The 16,584-nt window shown below is 51.6% G+C and overlaps 1 protein-coding gene across 2 annotated transcripts in view; it reads right to left on the bottom strand.

The window, feature by feature from the left end:
- Nucleotides 1–15,684, bottom strand: part of Mkx (mohawk homeobox) — a 65,433-nt gene extending 49,749 nt beyond the window's left edge. For both annotated transcript variants that reach the window (XM_060380627.1, XM_060380626.1), the window contains exons 1-5: nucleotides 15,381–15,684; nucleotides 13,488–13,741; nucleotides 11,660–11,819; nucleotides 4,572–4,725; nucleotides 3,851–4,186 (exon numbers count right to left, since the gene is read on the bottom strand). In XM_060380627.1, the coding sequence (XP_060236610.1) occupies nucleotides 3,851–4,186; nucleotides 4,572–4,725; nucleotides 11,660–11,819; nucleotides 13,488–13,675 (838 nt within the window). In that variant the 5' untranslated portion in view covers nucleotides 13,676–13,741; nucleotides 15,381–15,684. The remainder of the gene's footprint in view (nucleotides 1–3,850; nucleotides 4,187–4,571; nucleotides 4,726–11,659; nucleotides 11,820–13,487; nucleotides 13,742–15,380) is intronic.
- Nucleotides 15,685–16,584: the final 900 nt, after the last annotated feature.

Below are 16,584 nucleotides of genomic sequence, written 5' to 3'. Positions count from 1 at the left end.
GAACGCTGGTCAGTTGCACTGAAATTGTTTCAGTGACTATTTCCTGAGGACCTGGTACGGCCTTGGCATAACGCCCAAGGCTGCAAAAACACAGAAATAATCTCTACATAAAAAGCAACAAAACATCCACGTGTTACTGAGGCTTTTTACTTCAAAACCCAGACTCTCTTATTAGTAAGATTTAACAAGAATTTAGTAAGGCCGGTGTGGTGGTAGCACCTCTAATGCCAACACTCAAAACACAGAGGCAGGCAGATCTCAGAGTCTTAGGCCACGCTGGTCTACACAGAGAGCCTCTGTCTTAAAAAAAAAGAAAAAGAAAAAAAAAAAGAATTGGAAAAAATAAAATTCAGTTCCCCATGATCCTTCCACACACCAACTTTCATTTCGAGTCCTGATTTCATATTCTTAATGAAGCGCATTCTTAGATAGCAGCAAAAACAAAACAAACAACACCAGAAAGCAGACAGGGAGATGTAATTGCCTGGTCTAGACAGATGAACAAATCTCCCTTAGGATGCTCATGTAAAATGGACCTAAGGTCTTCGTACGACAGCCAGGAGAGTGGGTGAACGGCAGACTTCAAGCATTTCTGTCCTGATGAGGAGAAAGACCCAACCAGATGGAAACAAAGGAATCTGGCCTGTACTCCAATGCCAAGGAAAGCCACAGCAGTTACTCAGAAAGCGCTCAGGCCCAGTCCCCCGAGCTTCTGTTTCCACACACACATACACGCTAATGGTATCGTTCAGCCCCCCCCCCCCCCGAACACAGCCATTGCCTGTTTGGCCTAGAGCTTTGCATAGCACTTTTAGGCGTTTGGTCTCTCTCTCTCAATGCTCCAAGACTGAACATGATGAAGGGGAAAGAAATCATGCTGTCCTTTTTAAGTTTACACACGTGCATGAAAGAGTTGACGTGCCGAGGTCGCGTTCTCACTGGCTGCATTTCTAAAGAGAGCTTGGTCCATGGGCAGTGCTTAATTAGGTCCAAGCACTTCTGGGATGGATTAAGAAAAACAGCCAACATATCTAAGTCTGAAAAGCCTGGCTCGCAAGCACAGCATTCTGTGTTTTGTCACCTTTAAAAAGCACACCCATTTTCAAAAGACCCAGTAGAACAGGCACTTTACACACACGTGACCTTGCTTTTACTGGGTAGCACACATATGTTTGTAAGACACATTTTTTCCTAAACAGCTGCTGCCTACCTCACCCCACCAACAGCACTTTCCTTCTAAGAAACCTGTGCCGTCCCTGCGCACACACCCTTACTTGCTTGCACTGTCACTGCTGCGTTCCATGTTCCCACACTTTGAAGAGCTTGAACTGGAAAAATCTCTCAACTAGCTCAGTGCTCTGTACCACAAAAAGACTTTCGGATTACCTTAATCTGGTCTGGGATTAGAATTATATTTCCATTTTAAAACGGAGACACTTCCTATAATTTTAAATGTTCCAGAAAACGTGTAGGACAAGAGGATTTATTTATTCAAAGCTTGAAAAAAAAAAAAAAAACAAGATCCAATGGTTCAATCATTTCTTAGTTTTGGAGCACTGGATTCACTAAGATCCTGAATTTTTCCCGAGTTATTTCGGTCACGTGTAAAACTTTCCTACCCATGAATTTATCATTCATTTTCAGGGATGACATAAATGTTTTGTGCACAGAGTTACACAAGATATACTGTCAAAGAGCTGTTCACAGCACTTCGTGATGGTTGTATGTGTGTGCGCACGCATGTCCGGGCACTCATGCCTGTGCTAGTGCATGTGTATTGATATCTGGAGTCTCCCTCAATCACTTGCAGCCCTGTCTACCACAGAAGGGCCTCTCAGTTGCCGCCGGAGCCTGCTGACGGAGCTGGCCTCACCGGCTGGCTTTCTCTGGGGTGACAGGGGAGCCACCACACCCAGCTGACGTTCCTGTGGGGCTGGGGATCTGAACTCTGGTCCCCCCACTTGGCACTTGTGGCTGATGCTCTGGCCACTGAGCCATCTCCCTGGTCCCTTCACAATAATTTAACTACACATTTGTTTCTTCTTCTTTCGAATTTTAGTTCTTTTTACTGTATGTGCATGTCTGTGTGAGGGTGTAAGATCCCATGGACCTGGCATTACAGACAGCTATGAGCCGCCAATCCCTCCTTCTGAGGATGTGTTTGTATTTCTGTGTGCTCGGAATGGCTTTATGTGGGAACTAGAGTTACAAACTGAAAAACGGTGACTCCGATCTAAAGGATGTCCTGAGACTTTTGGAATGATGATGCTGTTCACGTCTGCAGAGGCTTGAGGAGATTTCTGGCTAACCAATCGGAAGGCTGGACTCTGTGTTCTACCCGCGGATTCTTCCCTAAAGCTCTACTGTGACCATAGGCTTGCTGGTCCTCTGAGAAGCCTGCTCAAGCCAGGGACTTCAGCTTCACATTTCACCTTGTGCTCTTTCTGATCTCGTTCCTGTCCTACAATACATCTTGAAGAATGACTTTTATGATTAAAAAGAGACTTGAACTAAATCCTACTGGAAAAGTCTCCGGGGACAGGGATTACCTACCTCAGTCTTCCCTAAAACTATAATGTGTATATCACACCTGCCCAGGATGTTAGCCACATGATAATCAATAAATTTTTTGGGGAAATACCAGTATTGTCTGTGGCAGCAGCATAACTGCAGAAAACGACACTGGTCAGGGAACTACAGGCAGTCATTGGTGGTACAGGCAGTAGCACAGCTATGGGCATTGAGCTCTAGGGTAACTGCAGGGTGACTGCTGGGAGTAGACCCAATCACAGCGCTGGCAGAGGTGCCCCTCCTAAAACCCCTGTGCAGTCCTGCTCAGCTAATGATTGCACATTGTGTGTCTGCGATTGTTTTTCTCATCTTGGGGGACTGGTTAGGCTGAGAGCTCGCTCCTTTCCAGGTCTGACATTAAAGCTCTTTCACTGGTGTGTTTAGGAGCCAGGCTGCAAATGCAGACCTCACCCATCCCTCCTCCAAAGTAACCCTGTTCAAATGCTTCTTTTAAAAGCAAATCTCTCTGAGCTAAAGTCAAGAGAACAACCTTCGCCAACCTGCTACTCCATCTGAGTGCTTTGGGCAGGTAGAAATCGGCTCATTATTTCTGGAATGAACATAAAATCTTCAAAGCTGTTTATCAGCCCTACTTGTACTTTCCAGGAATGAAAGCGAAATTTCCAAATCAACTGGATCCAGGTTTGTATTTTTTCCCTTCTGAAAATCCTGGCACTTGTGTTAATTTGTATTCATTTCCTATCACTTGTAGCAATCAGAGTATGTAAAAGAAAAGACAGAACCTGAAACATTTGCATGGCTGGCCACAATCCAGCACATTCCTCCACCGTGTGGCTTCTTCAGAGAGGCAGCATATGCGCGCTTTAAATATTGCTATCATCCAGCAGATGAACCGGCCCAGAGTGAAGAGCACCTGCTGAATGAGCATGGAGACCTGAGTTCAGGTCCCAGCACCCACCTCAACACAGCCAAGCATGCTGGACTATGTGCCTGAAAACCTAACCACATGGGGCCCGCACACAGCTGCACACACAAAGCACACAGTGAAAAAATCAATACCGTTACCATCATGATTAAAATTATCACTAAGAATGAAGACACTTGTCCTCACTATTAAAGGAAAACATCACAGGCTGTCTGAGACCACCATCTGAATGCATCTGTAAAAGCACCAGTTTAAAACAAACCAAAGGCTTTACTCCAGAATTACGGCACTCCGTGCACCTTACGACTTTCTTTTATCTGCTACAGGACACTCCTCTGGTGCACCTGCGTGCCTTACACAGACCTCCGTGATCACGTCAAAGCACAGGCTTACCTGTGCGGTACACAAAGTTGCCTTCGGTTTCTGATGACGAGGGAGACACCAGCTCTTCTTCAAACTCGTTGGAGCTGAAAGACCCCGAGTGGCTCCTCTGCCTCGTTCTTCCCGTCATGGCCGTGCTGGCGGCCATGACGTGGCTCAGAGAGTCGTTAAGGTAACGGTTCAGCAAGCTGCTCTTGTACTTGGGAGGCGACACGTAGTCCTCCGAGGCCCTGGCTTCTGCCCCCTCTCCAGCCTTCCTTGCTGAGCTCTCCGCTTTGATGGCTGTGTGGTGGGCAGGGGCGCTATAGCCTGTGTCACTCAGGTGATTTCTTGTGGGGTTTTCTCCATCTGGGGGGAAGATACCACCAACTAGTATTAGCACACGCTTTCCCCAGCTGCTCAACTGTCACACTTAGTCATTACAAATAAGCACAAAGGACGAACATATAAGATTATAAGATTAATTTTCAGGTCAAAAGAAGCAGGAACCCGTGTGAGTGTTCCCTGGGGTATTTAATTTTAATGAAAATGCTTTATCCCCCCACATGACAAATCTATAAACAACAACAACAACAAAAATGGCTGCAATTCTTGTTGCTTTATAAAACTGTAAAGATGAAGTTACCTCATGCAACCTGTGGCACTACCATGTTTTGTGGGATCATTAAGACGGCGCCTAGGGTGAACTTACTGCAGCATCAAAGCAAAGACAGAACACAGAAATTGGACGAACCTTCCGAGCAAGAGTCGTCGCTGCTCACGCTGAGCCGCTCCGCGTTGCCCTGCACATATTTGTTGTATAACTTTATTCTTAGGGCCCAACTTAAATCTGGCTGCCGGACAGTGTTCTTCAGGCGACGTCTGGCGTTAGCGAACCAGTTTGACACCTAAAATGGCAATAGTTTGTCAATTAACCCAGCATTAAAACACGGTGATTATGCAACTGCTTTCTCTTAAAGGACCAAGGCCAGGGTTGCTGCTATAAACCTGTGCTGTAAATACTTGGGAGGCTTCAGGAGCAGAATGACTTGACCAGAGTTTGAAGTCAGATTGGGAAGCGATGGAAGGCACCATCTCAAAAGAGAGAAGGGGGAACGGAAAGGGAGAGGAGGTGAGAGGGAGAGAGAGAGGCAGAGAGGGGGAGGGAGGATGAATTAGACAAGAATCCACAAACACAGTGAGTGGAAAAGTTAATGATGATACAGAGTGGACCAACCTGAAATTTTGAAAAGCCAGCCAGCCTTCTGAGGCTGTGCCCATGTGCCTGGTTTGGGGAATGTCTGGGTTAGGGTACCAGAGGAAGCTCACAGATGGAGGTCCAACATGAAAACGAAAGACACACCTGAGATTTACAGAAGGGAGGGTCAGAGTTGAGTCTCAGAAGGAGGTGAAGACTGATCTGTGAGCAGGCATAAGGAAGACAGCACAGGGCCAAGATTTGGATGCCACATAAGGAGGCTAGACACCTAAAAGAGGAGCTAGCAACACCACCAAAGGCTACAGTCAAACTATCAAACTACAGCCAGAGTGGGAAGGAGAGGAGGCGGCCCAGGAAAGCCCTGCCTGGAACTCAAAGTCCACTGTTTCTTATGTCTCCACATCAGTGAAAACAAAGAAGGACATTTGAAAGCAAAGAAAAATTACTTTCATTCTTCCTTCAAGAAGCTATTGAGCTCCTAGAGAAGAAAATGCACTTTTCTCATAAAATATCAGGGTATCAACAGCATATAGATTTTTCAAAAAATTAAAATAAAACCTGAAAGGAAAATATTTGCTTTTAAAATATAAACTATACAAATATAACTATTTTTCCTGTGAGTTTGTTTCAGAACACAAACTCCTGCTACTATAACAGTCTGTGTGACAATGTTTTCACTGGAAGATTTTTTTTTTCTTAATCATACTACAAATACACTCGGGGTATTTATAGTACACTATAAGTGATATAAATACAAAATAAGTATATTTGTAAATTGTTCAATTCCTAATTATTATATGAAACTATTGTGATTTCTGCTTTCAAAAGCACAATTACATTTTCCTTCTTCCATATCTAACACACTTTGTTTTGGTCACATGAATTCAACACTGACACCCTCATTTTGCCCCTTCTGCCCTGAACAAGATGGCTGTCTTTCTACACTGTGAACCAGGCCACTGCAAAAACCTTAGTCTTTATCAACTTCTATTCCAGCTGGGCTGCACTTTGATCCAGTGGGCCTTCAAATTCTGTCTTTTCAACCTCCACACACAGGCAGCTTCCAGGAGTATCACTCAACAAATACACAGAGCAGCTATTACATACTAGTGGTGTAAAGTGCGCATCTTGGCAAGGCCATATCCACACATGTGCACAATCTACAGGCATCCAGCACTCACCTGAACCCTGATAATAACAATGATAATCTGAGGCCCAGGGCAGTCACTCACTGTGGAAGCTAGAAACACTTGGTCTCCTCTTGGCTACCTTTCCCTCCCAGCTCTGGCTCTTTCACTCATTCCCCAAATTTTCATGCAATCCTCATGACTAATGATTAGGTGCTTTAAAAATATTCTTCCAAACTTTCCTAGTTTCCATTCTCTTCTCCTCTATGGACTTCACAAATATTATCAAATTCAAACGTGATGTATTATTTTTACTTCTTCAAGTCTGTGCTGTGACTGTGGAACAGTGGCCTGGTTTCCTGTCCTGAATTTCCTAAAAACATGCCCTGTTGTGCAAACTTAGTTAATTCATTCCAAGTTTTTCTGAACTTCACATGCTTCATCCAGGAGCTGGGTTGTAACACAGGGGCAACAGAGCACTTTCCAGCATATGCGAAGCTCTGGGTTTGACCCTTAACATGAAAACACACAATCCAACACAGCACAGCACAACCCAACCTAACCCAACACAGCACAGCACAACCCAACCTAACCCAACACAGCACAGCATAACCCAACCTAACCTAACACAACACAGCACAGAACAATACAACCCAACCTAACCCAACACAGAACACAACACAACCTAACCCAACACAACAAAACACAACCCAACCCAGCACAGCATAGCACAACATAACCCAATACAGGACAACACAACCCAACACAATACAATGCAACCCAACACAACCCAACCCAACAGAGCACAACACAACACAACTCCTTCACTATAAAGTGGATCAGATGTTCCCTAACTTTTTTTTTTATCAACTCTGAAAACCAAGAGCTGTGAAACAGCCTCCACTGCCTGCACATGTGCCGATCTCTTTGCAGCTAGCTGTCCAGCCTGCCTCCTACTCTCACCAGATGCTCCTGAAAAATCAGCTGCATGTGTCTAGGTCCGCCTTCCCCTCTCACACACAGGAAGCCAGCCTGCATCTTCTCTGAGGTGGCTATCACATTTCACAGGACCCAACACCAAACTTTTTGTGTTGCTTTCTTTACTAAAGAGTATGTAATTAAGACTGCATTATTTAGATCCTAACCAATGTCACTAATTTGCATTACAGCCACATCATACAGAATAAACCCAATTCTCATGACACTTCATATAGTAAGAGTGGAATGGCCGTCTGATTACAAACAGTACACTACAATTCTAATATATAAAAAATGGAAGAACATTTAAGGGTCATGAGGGATTAATTGGCTTTTCACAATTAGAGAACATCGGCTTTCTAATGTATTAAATGCTCATAGTTCTCAGCCTGTTATAATGACATTTGGAGATTTTCCAGAAAGGTCTGTGTTATCTAATATGGGCTGTTTCTAAACTGGTTTTATAAATTCAACTGACACCCAGTCTGCTAGCATACATCACCGTCCATATTTTATCAATTGAACCATGCAGTACAACTTAATAGTGAGGTGCAGGCTGAGGTATTTAATATCGACTCCCACGAACAGCAGAGATACAACGGTTGATGAATTTGCATGTTCTGCAATTTCCCTCATGACTTAATGGAAATTTCCTGTGTCACTGGCAGTAAAAATATATACTCGCATTTTCTACATTTTACACTTCCTTTGGGTTCCTTCTTGTTGTCAAGCATATTCCCTTTCTAAGGGTAAGTTCTGGAACAGCATTTTAGGTCAGAAGTGCCTTTAAAACGCCATGTTTATAATGAAAGCTTAGAGAGCCAAATATCGAGAAGCCGGAAGAGAAAACTGTTTTCCACCGTCTTTACTGAAGGTGCTTAGGTTTGTCATGTGGACGGAGAAACTGCAGGGTGAACCCAGAGAGACGAACCAGAGTCTCCCCAGCTTTAAACAGATCAAATCATCAAGCTCAGTCTGGAGTACTAACTTAAATACTGGGCCTCTTCCTTCTGTGCCTGTAACACTCGGAATGATGTATAAGGCCGACTAAGATTTCACTGGATACCTGACCAGTATCACCTCATAATGAATACTCAACTTCCAGCAAAAACAGCTATGCCAATGTTAGAAGCAAAAACTTTGTAACACTGTGATTTTACCAAACACATGAGCACATCACAGGAATGTGAAATTAGAGTCACAGAAGAAGCTGGAAAACTCAGCCATACCAAACCTTGCTAAGCTATACATCAACAGTAACACAAACTTTCCATCTCACACTCCTTCTTAATGTTCCACAACGACACAAAGTAGCCTATTTGAACAGTGCAGGGCACATTCTTACACTATATAATGAACAGTGTTACTGACAGAAAGCAAGCCCAGTATAGTATTGTTTGGCTGACATCAAAGCCTGCCACATAGAAATACTCTCCTGAATTCTGATCTCATTGAGATGCTGCCACATGCAAACAGGAGGTTAAGCACAGTTACAGCAAATCAGGCCCAAATCAGGTCACAACCGAGAGTCACATGATCAATTCATGCATTTCTGTCTCATTTTCTCAGGGATGAAAAACTGTAGGTATTAACCAGAGTCCTCTGTGATTCTGGACAGCAGAAAAAGTCCTAAACCATATTTCCACCTTTTTACTTTTATGCTTGATGGGACATTCCCAACCAGATTTCACACCCTTCCTCTGCAGCTTAATGGCAGCAAAGGAAAGTAAAACTACCATGTAGGGAGAGTTGGACACATGCTCAGAGGAAAATATTAAGCACGAAATAGATGCCCAAACTCATGATATTTTGTTTAGGAATAAAATCCGTGTTGTGATAACCTATTGCAATATAGCAAGAGGAAGAAGAAACACTCGGAGGCCCTGTAGCCATCAGGAACCAAGAACTGAGGCAGCTTTGCACGGGTGCCTGCAGGCCTGCGTGTCACTGTCTGACAGACACTGGATAAAGAAGTGCATGCTACAGCTGCTTGCTCCTCCTACAGGTGATAGCAGCCTGCCCTCAGGTTCCCCACGATGTCCTAAAACTAAAAACAGCGCTGAAGATTTCCTATAATTGTCAGAAAGACAGTCTGGAGAGCTACGTGTGACTCGAATGTCACTTCTCAAGGCATTCGCCCTACAAGCACGTAGTGAGTGTGCGTCACAGAGCGACCCATAGTGTGGGGTGGGTCCTATGAGTAAGACACGAGCATCTTCTCCAGAAGGCTGACTCCACAGGAGACGGTGACTCACCGTGAGGGGCTGACTCAGGACGCAGCCTAACTTGCAGGGACCGAAAACTTGACTCAGATCACAACCCTACCCTCCTCCTCCAGAAGTGTAAAGTATTTACATAATTGATGCGGTTTCCATAAAGCTGGAAGATGCTCTGGATGTCTGATTTATGTTTGACTTATATAAATTCCTATATATAAAAACAGATAGGTGGATGTGTGGGTAGGGATAGCACATATATTCCCTACAGATGCCATCGCGCATGCTTGAAAATAACCGAACTGAAGCTGGATTATAAATAAGGTCCTTGGGTAGTAATTTTATGCATTCAAGTTTTTCCACTGGTCACTTTAAAGTTTAAGAAATTTATCTCGCTGACAACAATTTCAAAAATCATTGCCACACATGTATCGTTTCAAACAATCTCTGCTCCATTTAAGAATTACATATTTTTATTCTGAGCGTAGAAAAGAACAAAAAAAATTAATGAAAATTTCACATAAATTAAAAAATGTAATAGTGCCACCAAAAGTGTGAGAGCAGTTCTTTATACTGAAACTATCATAACAAGTTGGTAAATACTACATAACTAAATTAAAAACATAACTTTGCAGTTCACCCAAGATAACAATTAAATACGATAATTTGAATTTCTATCATAACTACGAACGTTACTTTTTAATCACTAAAACCTGTTTTTAAAAACATGCCCAATAGACTTGCTTTCCATATGAACAGCGGTGATAACAGCCATGTGGTGACGAAAATAACTTAGTGCCTTATTGTGACCTCACTGCTACTATTCAAGGCCCTCTGTAAGCAGGCAAATGTCCAGAATAAGTAGCAGGCCTGCTTAAATTGGCATTGGAGTATATGCATTTATTTTCACAAGTCAAGTTTTTCTGATTGTAGTAACTTATTTAGAAACTGCTTTTGCAACGTTCACAGTTTTGTGTTAAGCAGATCTCAACCCAGGAACACAGAATGAGTTTTTGCCTCCAGTGCTGTGGCAAATCACCGTTATTACAATTTCCTGTTAATAGGAAGGAAAGCAGATGTTTTTCTCTAAAACTTTATTCTGAAAATAAGCAGAAAAATACGTATTAGAATTCTGTGGAGAACTGCTACAAGCCAACACAAATGCCTTGTCAAACTTTCCAGCAATTCTTAGATGAAACTGTAAACACTCTGGAAAGAGATTTTTATTTTCTCGTGCGCAGTTTCATCCTGGATCTTGGGTTGTCTTCCTGTCCTGTGTTTGATGAAACTTTCAAGCTTGTGCTACTGCAATATACAGAATTTTCCAGCTCACCCCGGGCCTCCTTTTTCTCAATCTGTTGTTTGCACAGAGGTTTGCATCCTTACGTTTAGTAAAGAGAACTGCGTTGTGATGGGAAGGTACCTAATCTGGGATTTGTTACCCGGGAATCCTCTGTCCTTTACCTTCCACTCCTCACCTTGGCAGAACGCTGGTAGGAAGTGCTCTGTAGTGCCTATTTGGGGGACTACCAAACACTGACTGTGCCCAGAAAAGCTAGCTGAGTAGAAAGCAGTGTTTGTTCGCTGGAGAAGAAGCGCGCTGGCGTGGTTTCTCTGCACTGACAACGGGAACCAACCACTCGCAATCTGGAATTTTCTCCCCCTAGCCCAGCACAAAGTAGTGGCAATGTGCCGTGGCTTCCAGATGTGCCGTGGCTTCCGGATGTGCCAAGATGAGGGCATTTAAAAGCCTCTTCCCTCCTCTCCTGCTTTCTGCCTACCTCTGAATAACGTTTCTACTTAGTGTGTGAGTTTTCACTCGGGGTCCAACGTGCACCTTGGGCCGCCGTCTTCAGCATCCCCTGGGAACTTGTTAGAGATGCACAGTAGAGCCCTGCCACAGGGATCTGGGCGCAGCAGCTGGAGGCAACAGGCTGCGCTCTAAGGAGACTTCCTGGTAACCGATACACACTAAAGGCTGGAAATCGCGGTGGAGGAGCGTCCTTATCCAGCAGGGCTCCTGAATCCACATTCCTGCCCATCTTCATAGCACAGCTGGCCTTCCATGCCCTCCCCCCCCACACACACACAGCATCGCTAAAACTGCTCCTGGGACCCAATCATTCCCACCGAGGAGACTGATAGGACCTGGCCCCTGTGCCTCGCCCTCATCCTCCTCAGCAACAGAAGGCAGAGTATCTGGACCTCACTGAGACGCCACCCTTCCCAAGGGAGAGGCACAACCACAGGAGCGCCGTGCTGCTGCTCCTCGGGGTCCCAGGTTCGAGGCGTTCGGATTTACCTGCACGAGCGTCATCTGCGAGCCAAGGGCCAGGAGTATCTTTTCGGTCTTCGTGGGGTACGGGTTGTCGCGGTGCTTGTAAAGCCACTGCTTAAGCGGCCGCGCCATGTCCTGCAGGGCCTGTCGCTTGTGCCTCACCTTCCCTCCATTCTGTCGGGCCCTGGGACGCGGGGAGAGGAGAGGGACCTGTTAGCGACACCTTTGGGGCGGCCTGAAGGTCCTCCGTGGTAGATCGCATTTCCACCTCGTCAGCCCTGGGCTTAACCGCAGAGCACCGCCCCGCCCCGCCCCGCCCGCGCGCGCCCAGCAACCCAGGGCGTCTATTCTTACGCAGCTCAACTCTAAGAGACCCCAGACTTGGGGAAACGCAAGAAAAAGAAGCCCTCAACCAGTGTGAGCACCGGTTCCTATGCACGCTCTGAATAGCCAGCTGGCCACCGGATCACGGGCGGCGCAAGGCCTAGCATTGATACTGAAAGGGGAAGCTGTCTTCATCCCAGGGAGGCAGGCTTGGGGCGGCAGGGACAAGCGCCACGTGGTTGGAAAACTCGCTAGGCTGCAGATCTGGACCCGGCGCTACCTGACGCTGCCCTCGCCTCTGCCACCGGCCAGGGACTGGCCCTGGCCTCGAGGGAGGGCCAGGTCTCCACGTTCTCTTGCTCAGGCCCTGGGGCTGTGGGCCGCCAGGGGTCAGGGAACACACACTGAAGGGCGGAAACAAAGCAGAGGATGCTGGCTGCCTAGGCTCTCTGGACGCTCGCTCGTTTCGCTGAATGCCCTGAAAATGCGGGAAGCCGGAAAAAAAAAAAAAAAAAAAAAAAAAAAAAAAAAAAAAGAAGCAGACCTTACAAAGCCCTCCAGGGCCGGCCATCCCCTCGGTAGGAAGAGTGAAGGGTAAAACGTTCTCCCCGCAGCTAAAGGTTTGGAGAAAGAGCCCGGGAAGGCAGGCTTCTAGGGGAGCTGGCGCTCGAGCCGGCGTGGGGCGCTGCGCTCCCGGGAGGCTCCGGGAGGTGTCGCCGCGCGGCTGGGAGCGCGCGCGGCCCCGGTCCCCGCTCGCGCGCCTGCGCCCCTGCCTCCAGGGCTCCAGCCTCCCCCGGCTCTTTAAGCAGCTCCGAAGGTGCCGACCCGCGGCCGCAGCCCGGCGAAGCCTAATCTCTCTTACCAAGCGGCGGTGCAGCAACCAGGCGGCCGGTGCCGCGGTCCGGGAGGACCCCGCCGCGCTCACAGCGCCCTGCCCGCCCCGGGACCGGAGCAAAGGGCTCGCCCCGGCCCTTCCGCGCCCCGAGAGCCGGCTAACCCCCGACACCCGAAAGCCAGCAGGTCGGCAGCCTCCTCCGGGCTCGCCGCGGGCCCCGCCGAGCCGTGCGCAGCGGGGACGCCCAACGGGAGCCGACCCTCCCAACGCCTAGTCCCCGGCTGGGGGAACCCCAAGACCAAAGTGAGACCCTCGGGTGACGGAGGAGGAAGCCCGGGGCTTCGCCTGGGACCCGCCTGTTTCTCTACCCCGCGCGGAGTTCTATCTGCTCCTGCCACACGCAGAGGAAGCGAGAAAGGACACCAAGTCCCTGAGTGCCGGGACCTCTAGGTGCGGGAGGGCTGGGCGCCAGCGCAGGTCTCTGTGGAATAGTTCTAAGCAACTAAACCCTCCAGTTCCGAGAAGGTAAATCCTTGAGAAACGGAGTGCGCGTCCAGGATGCGCAGAAGCCCTCTTGGGGGAAGCCGCAGACTCTCGATCTTGCTTCACCCTTCACCCACCCGCGACTCGCCGCCCCTCCCCCTCCGGCCTTGGGGGTCGGCACGGGCCCCGGGGGAGGGGGCACGAGCATACCCGGTCCTCCGGTGTCTCAGGCTGAGGTTGTCCTTGAGGGGCGGGCCTTCTGGAATGCCCACCTCCGGGCGGGTGTGCGGATGGTCCAGGACGCCACCGTACGGCCGGCTGCCACGTTCCCGCTCTGGGGGGCCTCGGTCCTCAAAAAGCACGGCCCCCCCGAGCTTGTTGAAGACGATGGTGTTCATGGTGAGGGTCCCCGCCGCAGCGCCCGGGGGCCGGGCCGCCAGGAGCTCCGCAGCAGGGCTCGGCTTCTGGAAGACCAAGGAGCATGGCGTTAATCCCTACTGTACCCAGGGTGGCGGTCCCGGGCCGCAGACCTTGCTAGGGAAGCCGGGCTGCGGGGCTGCGGGGCTGCGGGGCTGCGGGGCTGCACGGCTGCTTCCACACCTGGCCACCTCCACGCTCACACAGCACTCCCGGGACAGGTCCCTGCCCTTCCCCTCCCACACCTCCAGAAACTTCAAACAGAGATAATTCACCTAACCGAGGTAAAGCAAGTAAGTCTTTAACAGAGACACAGGCGGGACGGCGAGGCAGAATAAACAAGAAAGGGGTGTGCCTGCACCCACAGGGCCCTGTCAGTGCGTCTTAGGTGTTGGTGTCAGGATTTCCATGTTTTCTAGATCCTGGATCAGACGGTGGAAACCCCTACGTCTATAGGTTAAAGCCTCCCGGTGGGAATAAGGGCCGGGGCAGGTCAGGAACAGAGCCCCGGACCTGAACATTAAGTGGTCTCAAGACAAACGTGTCACAGCTTCTCCCATCTTCCTGGGGAACTCAGGGCGAAGGTGCCAGGGACTTGGGTCCCCGGGGATTACTGTCCGCAGCCATCCTAGCTGGCCGGGACCCGCACACCTTTGGGACCGCGCCGGCCAGGCTCCCGGACAGCCCCGGGCTCCCCGCTGGAGTTGGGGCGCCACCGCGGGGGCCTCGGCGTGCCAGGTGCGGGGAGCAGGAGCGAGGCCGCGTGGCGGCGGAGCAGCCGCGACCCTGGCCGCGCGATCCGGCCCGTGCCCACCCGCCAGCCAGCCCTGGGCCCCCAAACCTCCTGCCCCGGTGACTCGGTCTACGCTGCTCCCGCGGCGCTGCCCGCGCCCGCTCAACACACGCACCCTGCCTCTGGGATGCGCAGCGCCCACCCTCGCCAACGCCCCCCGCCCCGCCCTCCCGTCACCGCAGCGGCCGCCACACGCGACATTCAGGACAAGCCACAGCGCCCAAGCCACCGCCGCCAGGCAGGATTCACGTGGAGAGAGAAGTCAGACCTCCGGTGGCCGCTGCGCCGCGCCCCGGGGCTGACAGGTACGGCCCGGCCCGGGGCGCGCACTCAGCCCCCCTCCGCGATGAGTGCCAAAGCAAGTCCGCGAGCCCGGAGCCCCCATCGCAGCGGCAGGCGCCCCCCACCCCAGCCCCGCGCCGCGCGGTCTCTCTCTCCCTCCCTCTCTCCACCCGGTCCAGCTCTAGACGCTTTCCCGAGCGAAGCCTCGGTGAGGTTCGCCGCCTAGGACATCTCGGCGCGGACTGCGCAGCGGCCGGAGGCTGGCACGCGTCCCGGAGCCCCGGACCATCGCGGCGGGCGCGGGGCTTGGGGCGGCCGAGACCCGCGGTCCCCGGCTGTCCCGGAGCTCCCGTGAGAGGTCCCTGACTCCTCTGCCCTTCCCCGGGGCGCGCGACCCCCGCGGAGCCGCCCCGCGGATAATCAAGAGAGCAAAGCCAGGGCGGCCTCCCGGACCCCCCTCTCCGCCCCCCGCAGCCTGGACCAACACCCGGGCGCGTGCCCCATGAGACCTCAGGCGGAGGGGGGGAGGGGAGGGCAGACCCAGGGCTGGCGGGGGGCAGGGAGGCCGCAGCCCGGGCCGGGCCGGGGCTCGCGGGGGCGGGGGTCGGTACCTGTGGCCGCGGAGGCCGCCGCGGGCGGCTGGCTGTCCCGCCCCGGGGCTAGGCGCGCTCCCATCCCCGCCGCATGTTCCCGGCGCAGGCTCCGACGCGCTCCCCGCCGCCGCCGCCGCGGTCTCGCCTTTATTTACCCAGACGGGCGCGCGCCGCCCGGGAACCGGAATAGCGGGGCCTTCTCATGTTTCCCGCCTGCCCGGCCCAGCCCGCGAACATCCCGCGGGCGCGCTATCCATGTTCCCGGGCGGCGGCAGAGGAAGCGAGCGCGCCCGCCCGGGCCGCCCGAGCTGCAGTTAACCCCCTGGCGGAGAGACGGCTCTGCGGCCGCTGCGCCGCGTCCTCCCCGCGGGGCGCCGCTCCCCGGGGTCGTCCTCCCAGCCGGCCAGGAGGGCTCTTTCCTTCCGAGTAACCCGCGTCCTGTCCGGAAAGGTCGCCGAGCGCGGCTGGGCGCGGGGAGGTCCAGACGTCTCCTTCCTCCTCCGCCGGAGCTCGGAGCTTCTCGCGCCCGGGAAGCCCTGTAGGTGTCGCGGCGAGGGCGCGCCCGGGCCGGGCGAGCGCCGCGGAGGTAGGGCTGCGGGGAGGCCGAGGTGGGCGCCGCGCGCGCGCGCGCTCTCGCAGGGTCCGGGGCTGCGGCGGCCAGCTGTGCGGAGACGAGCGGGACGCTGCACCCGCGCGCCGCGGGGGTGTGGGAGACCAGGGCACGAGCGGCGGTGGGCAGGGACGGCCACCTCGCTCCCCGAGCGGCGCTCTCCAACGCTCCCAGGTGCGCGCAGCTGGACGGGAGGAGGGAGCGCGGAGTCCAGAGGGAGCCGCCTGCCCCCGGGGCTGGGTTCCCGCCGCTCTCGGCGCCGGGCGGCTCTGAAGAGCGAAAGCATCGTTTGGATCTTCCTCCCGTTCCGACGGCCTGAATTCCCCCTAAGAATCTGCCTTTCGTGTGGCCTAGAGGCGGCTGAAGTATATAAGGAAGCCGATGTTTCCAGGACTAATCGCACTCTCGGATTCTCCGGATTTTGTTATCTCCTCGATTAGTGGCAAGAAACCCAGCCGGGCTCCGTCTGAACCAGAGGGGAGCGCGGCTTTTCGTCTCTGCGCGCTCCGGCTTGCGAGCGGTTCGTTCGGGGTTTCCGTTACACGCAGTTCCTCGGTCGCCCGCAGCGCTGTCCTTTGCGCCGCGCTGGTGCAGAAAGTTGAGGACCGGATG

This window comes from Meriones unguiculatus, chromosome 3, assembly GCF_030254825.1.
Source record: "Meriones unguiculatus strain TT.TT164.6M chromosome 3, Bangor_MerUng_6.1, whole genome shotgun sequence".
In the NCBI taxonomy this organism is placed as follows: Eukaryota; Metazoa; Chordata; class Mammalia; order Rodentia; family Muridae; genus Meriones; species Meriones unguiculatus.
This window is presented reverse-complemented; position numbering and strand designations above follow the sequence as displayed.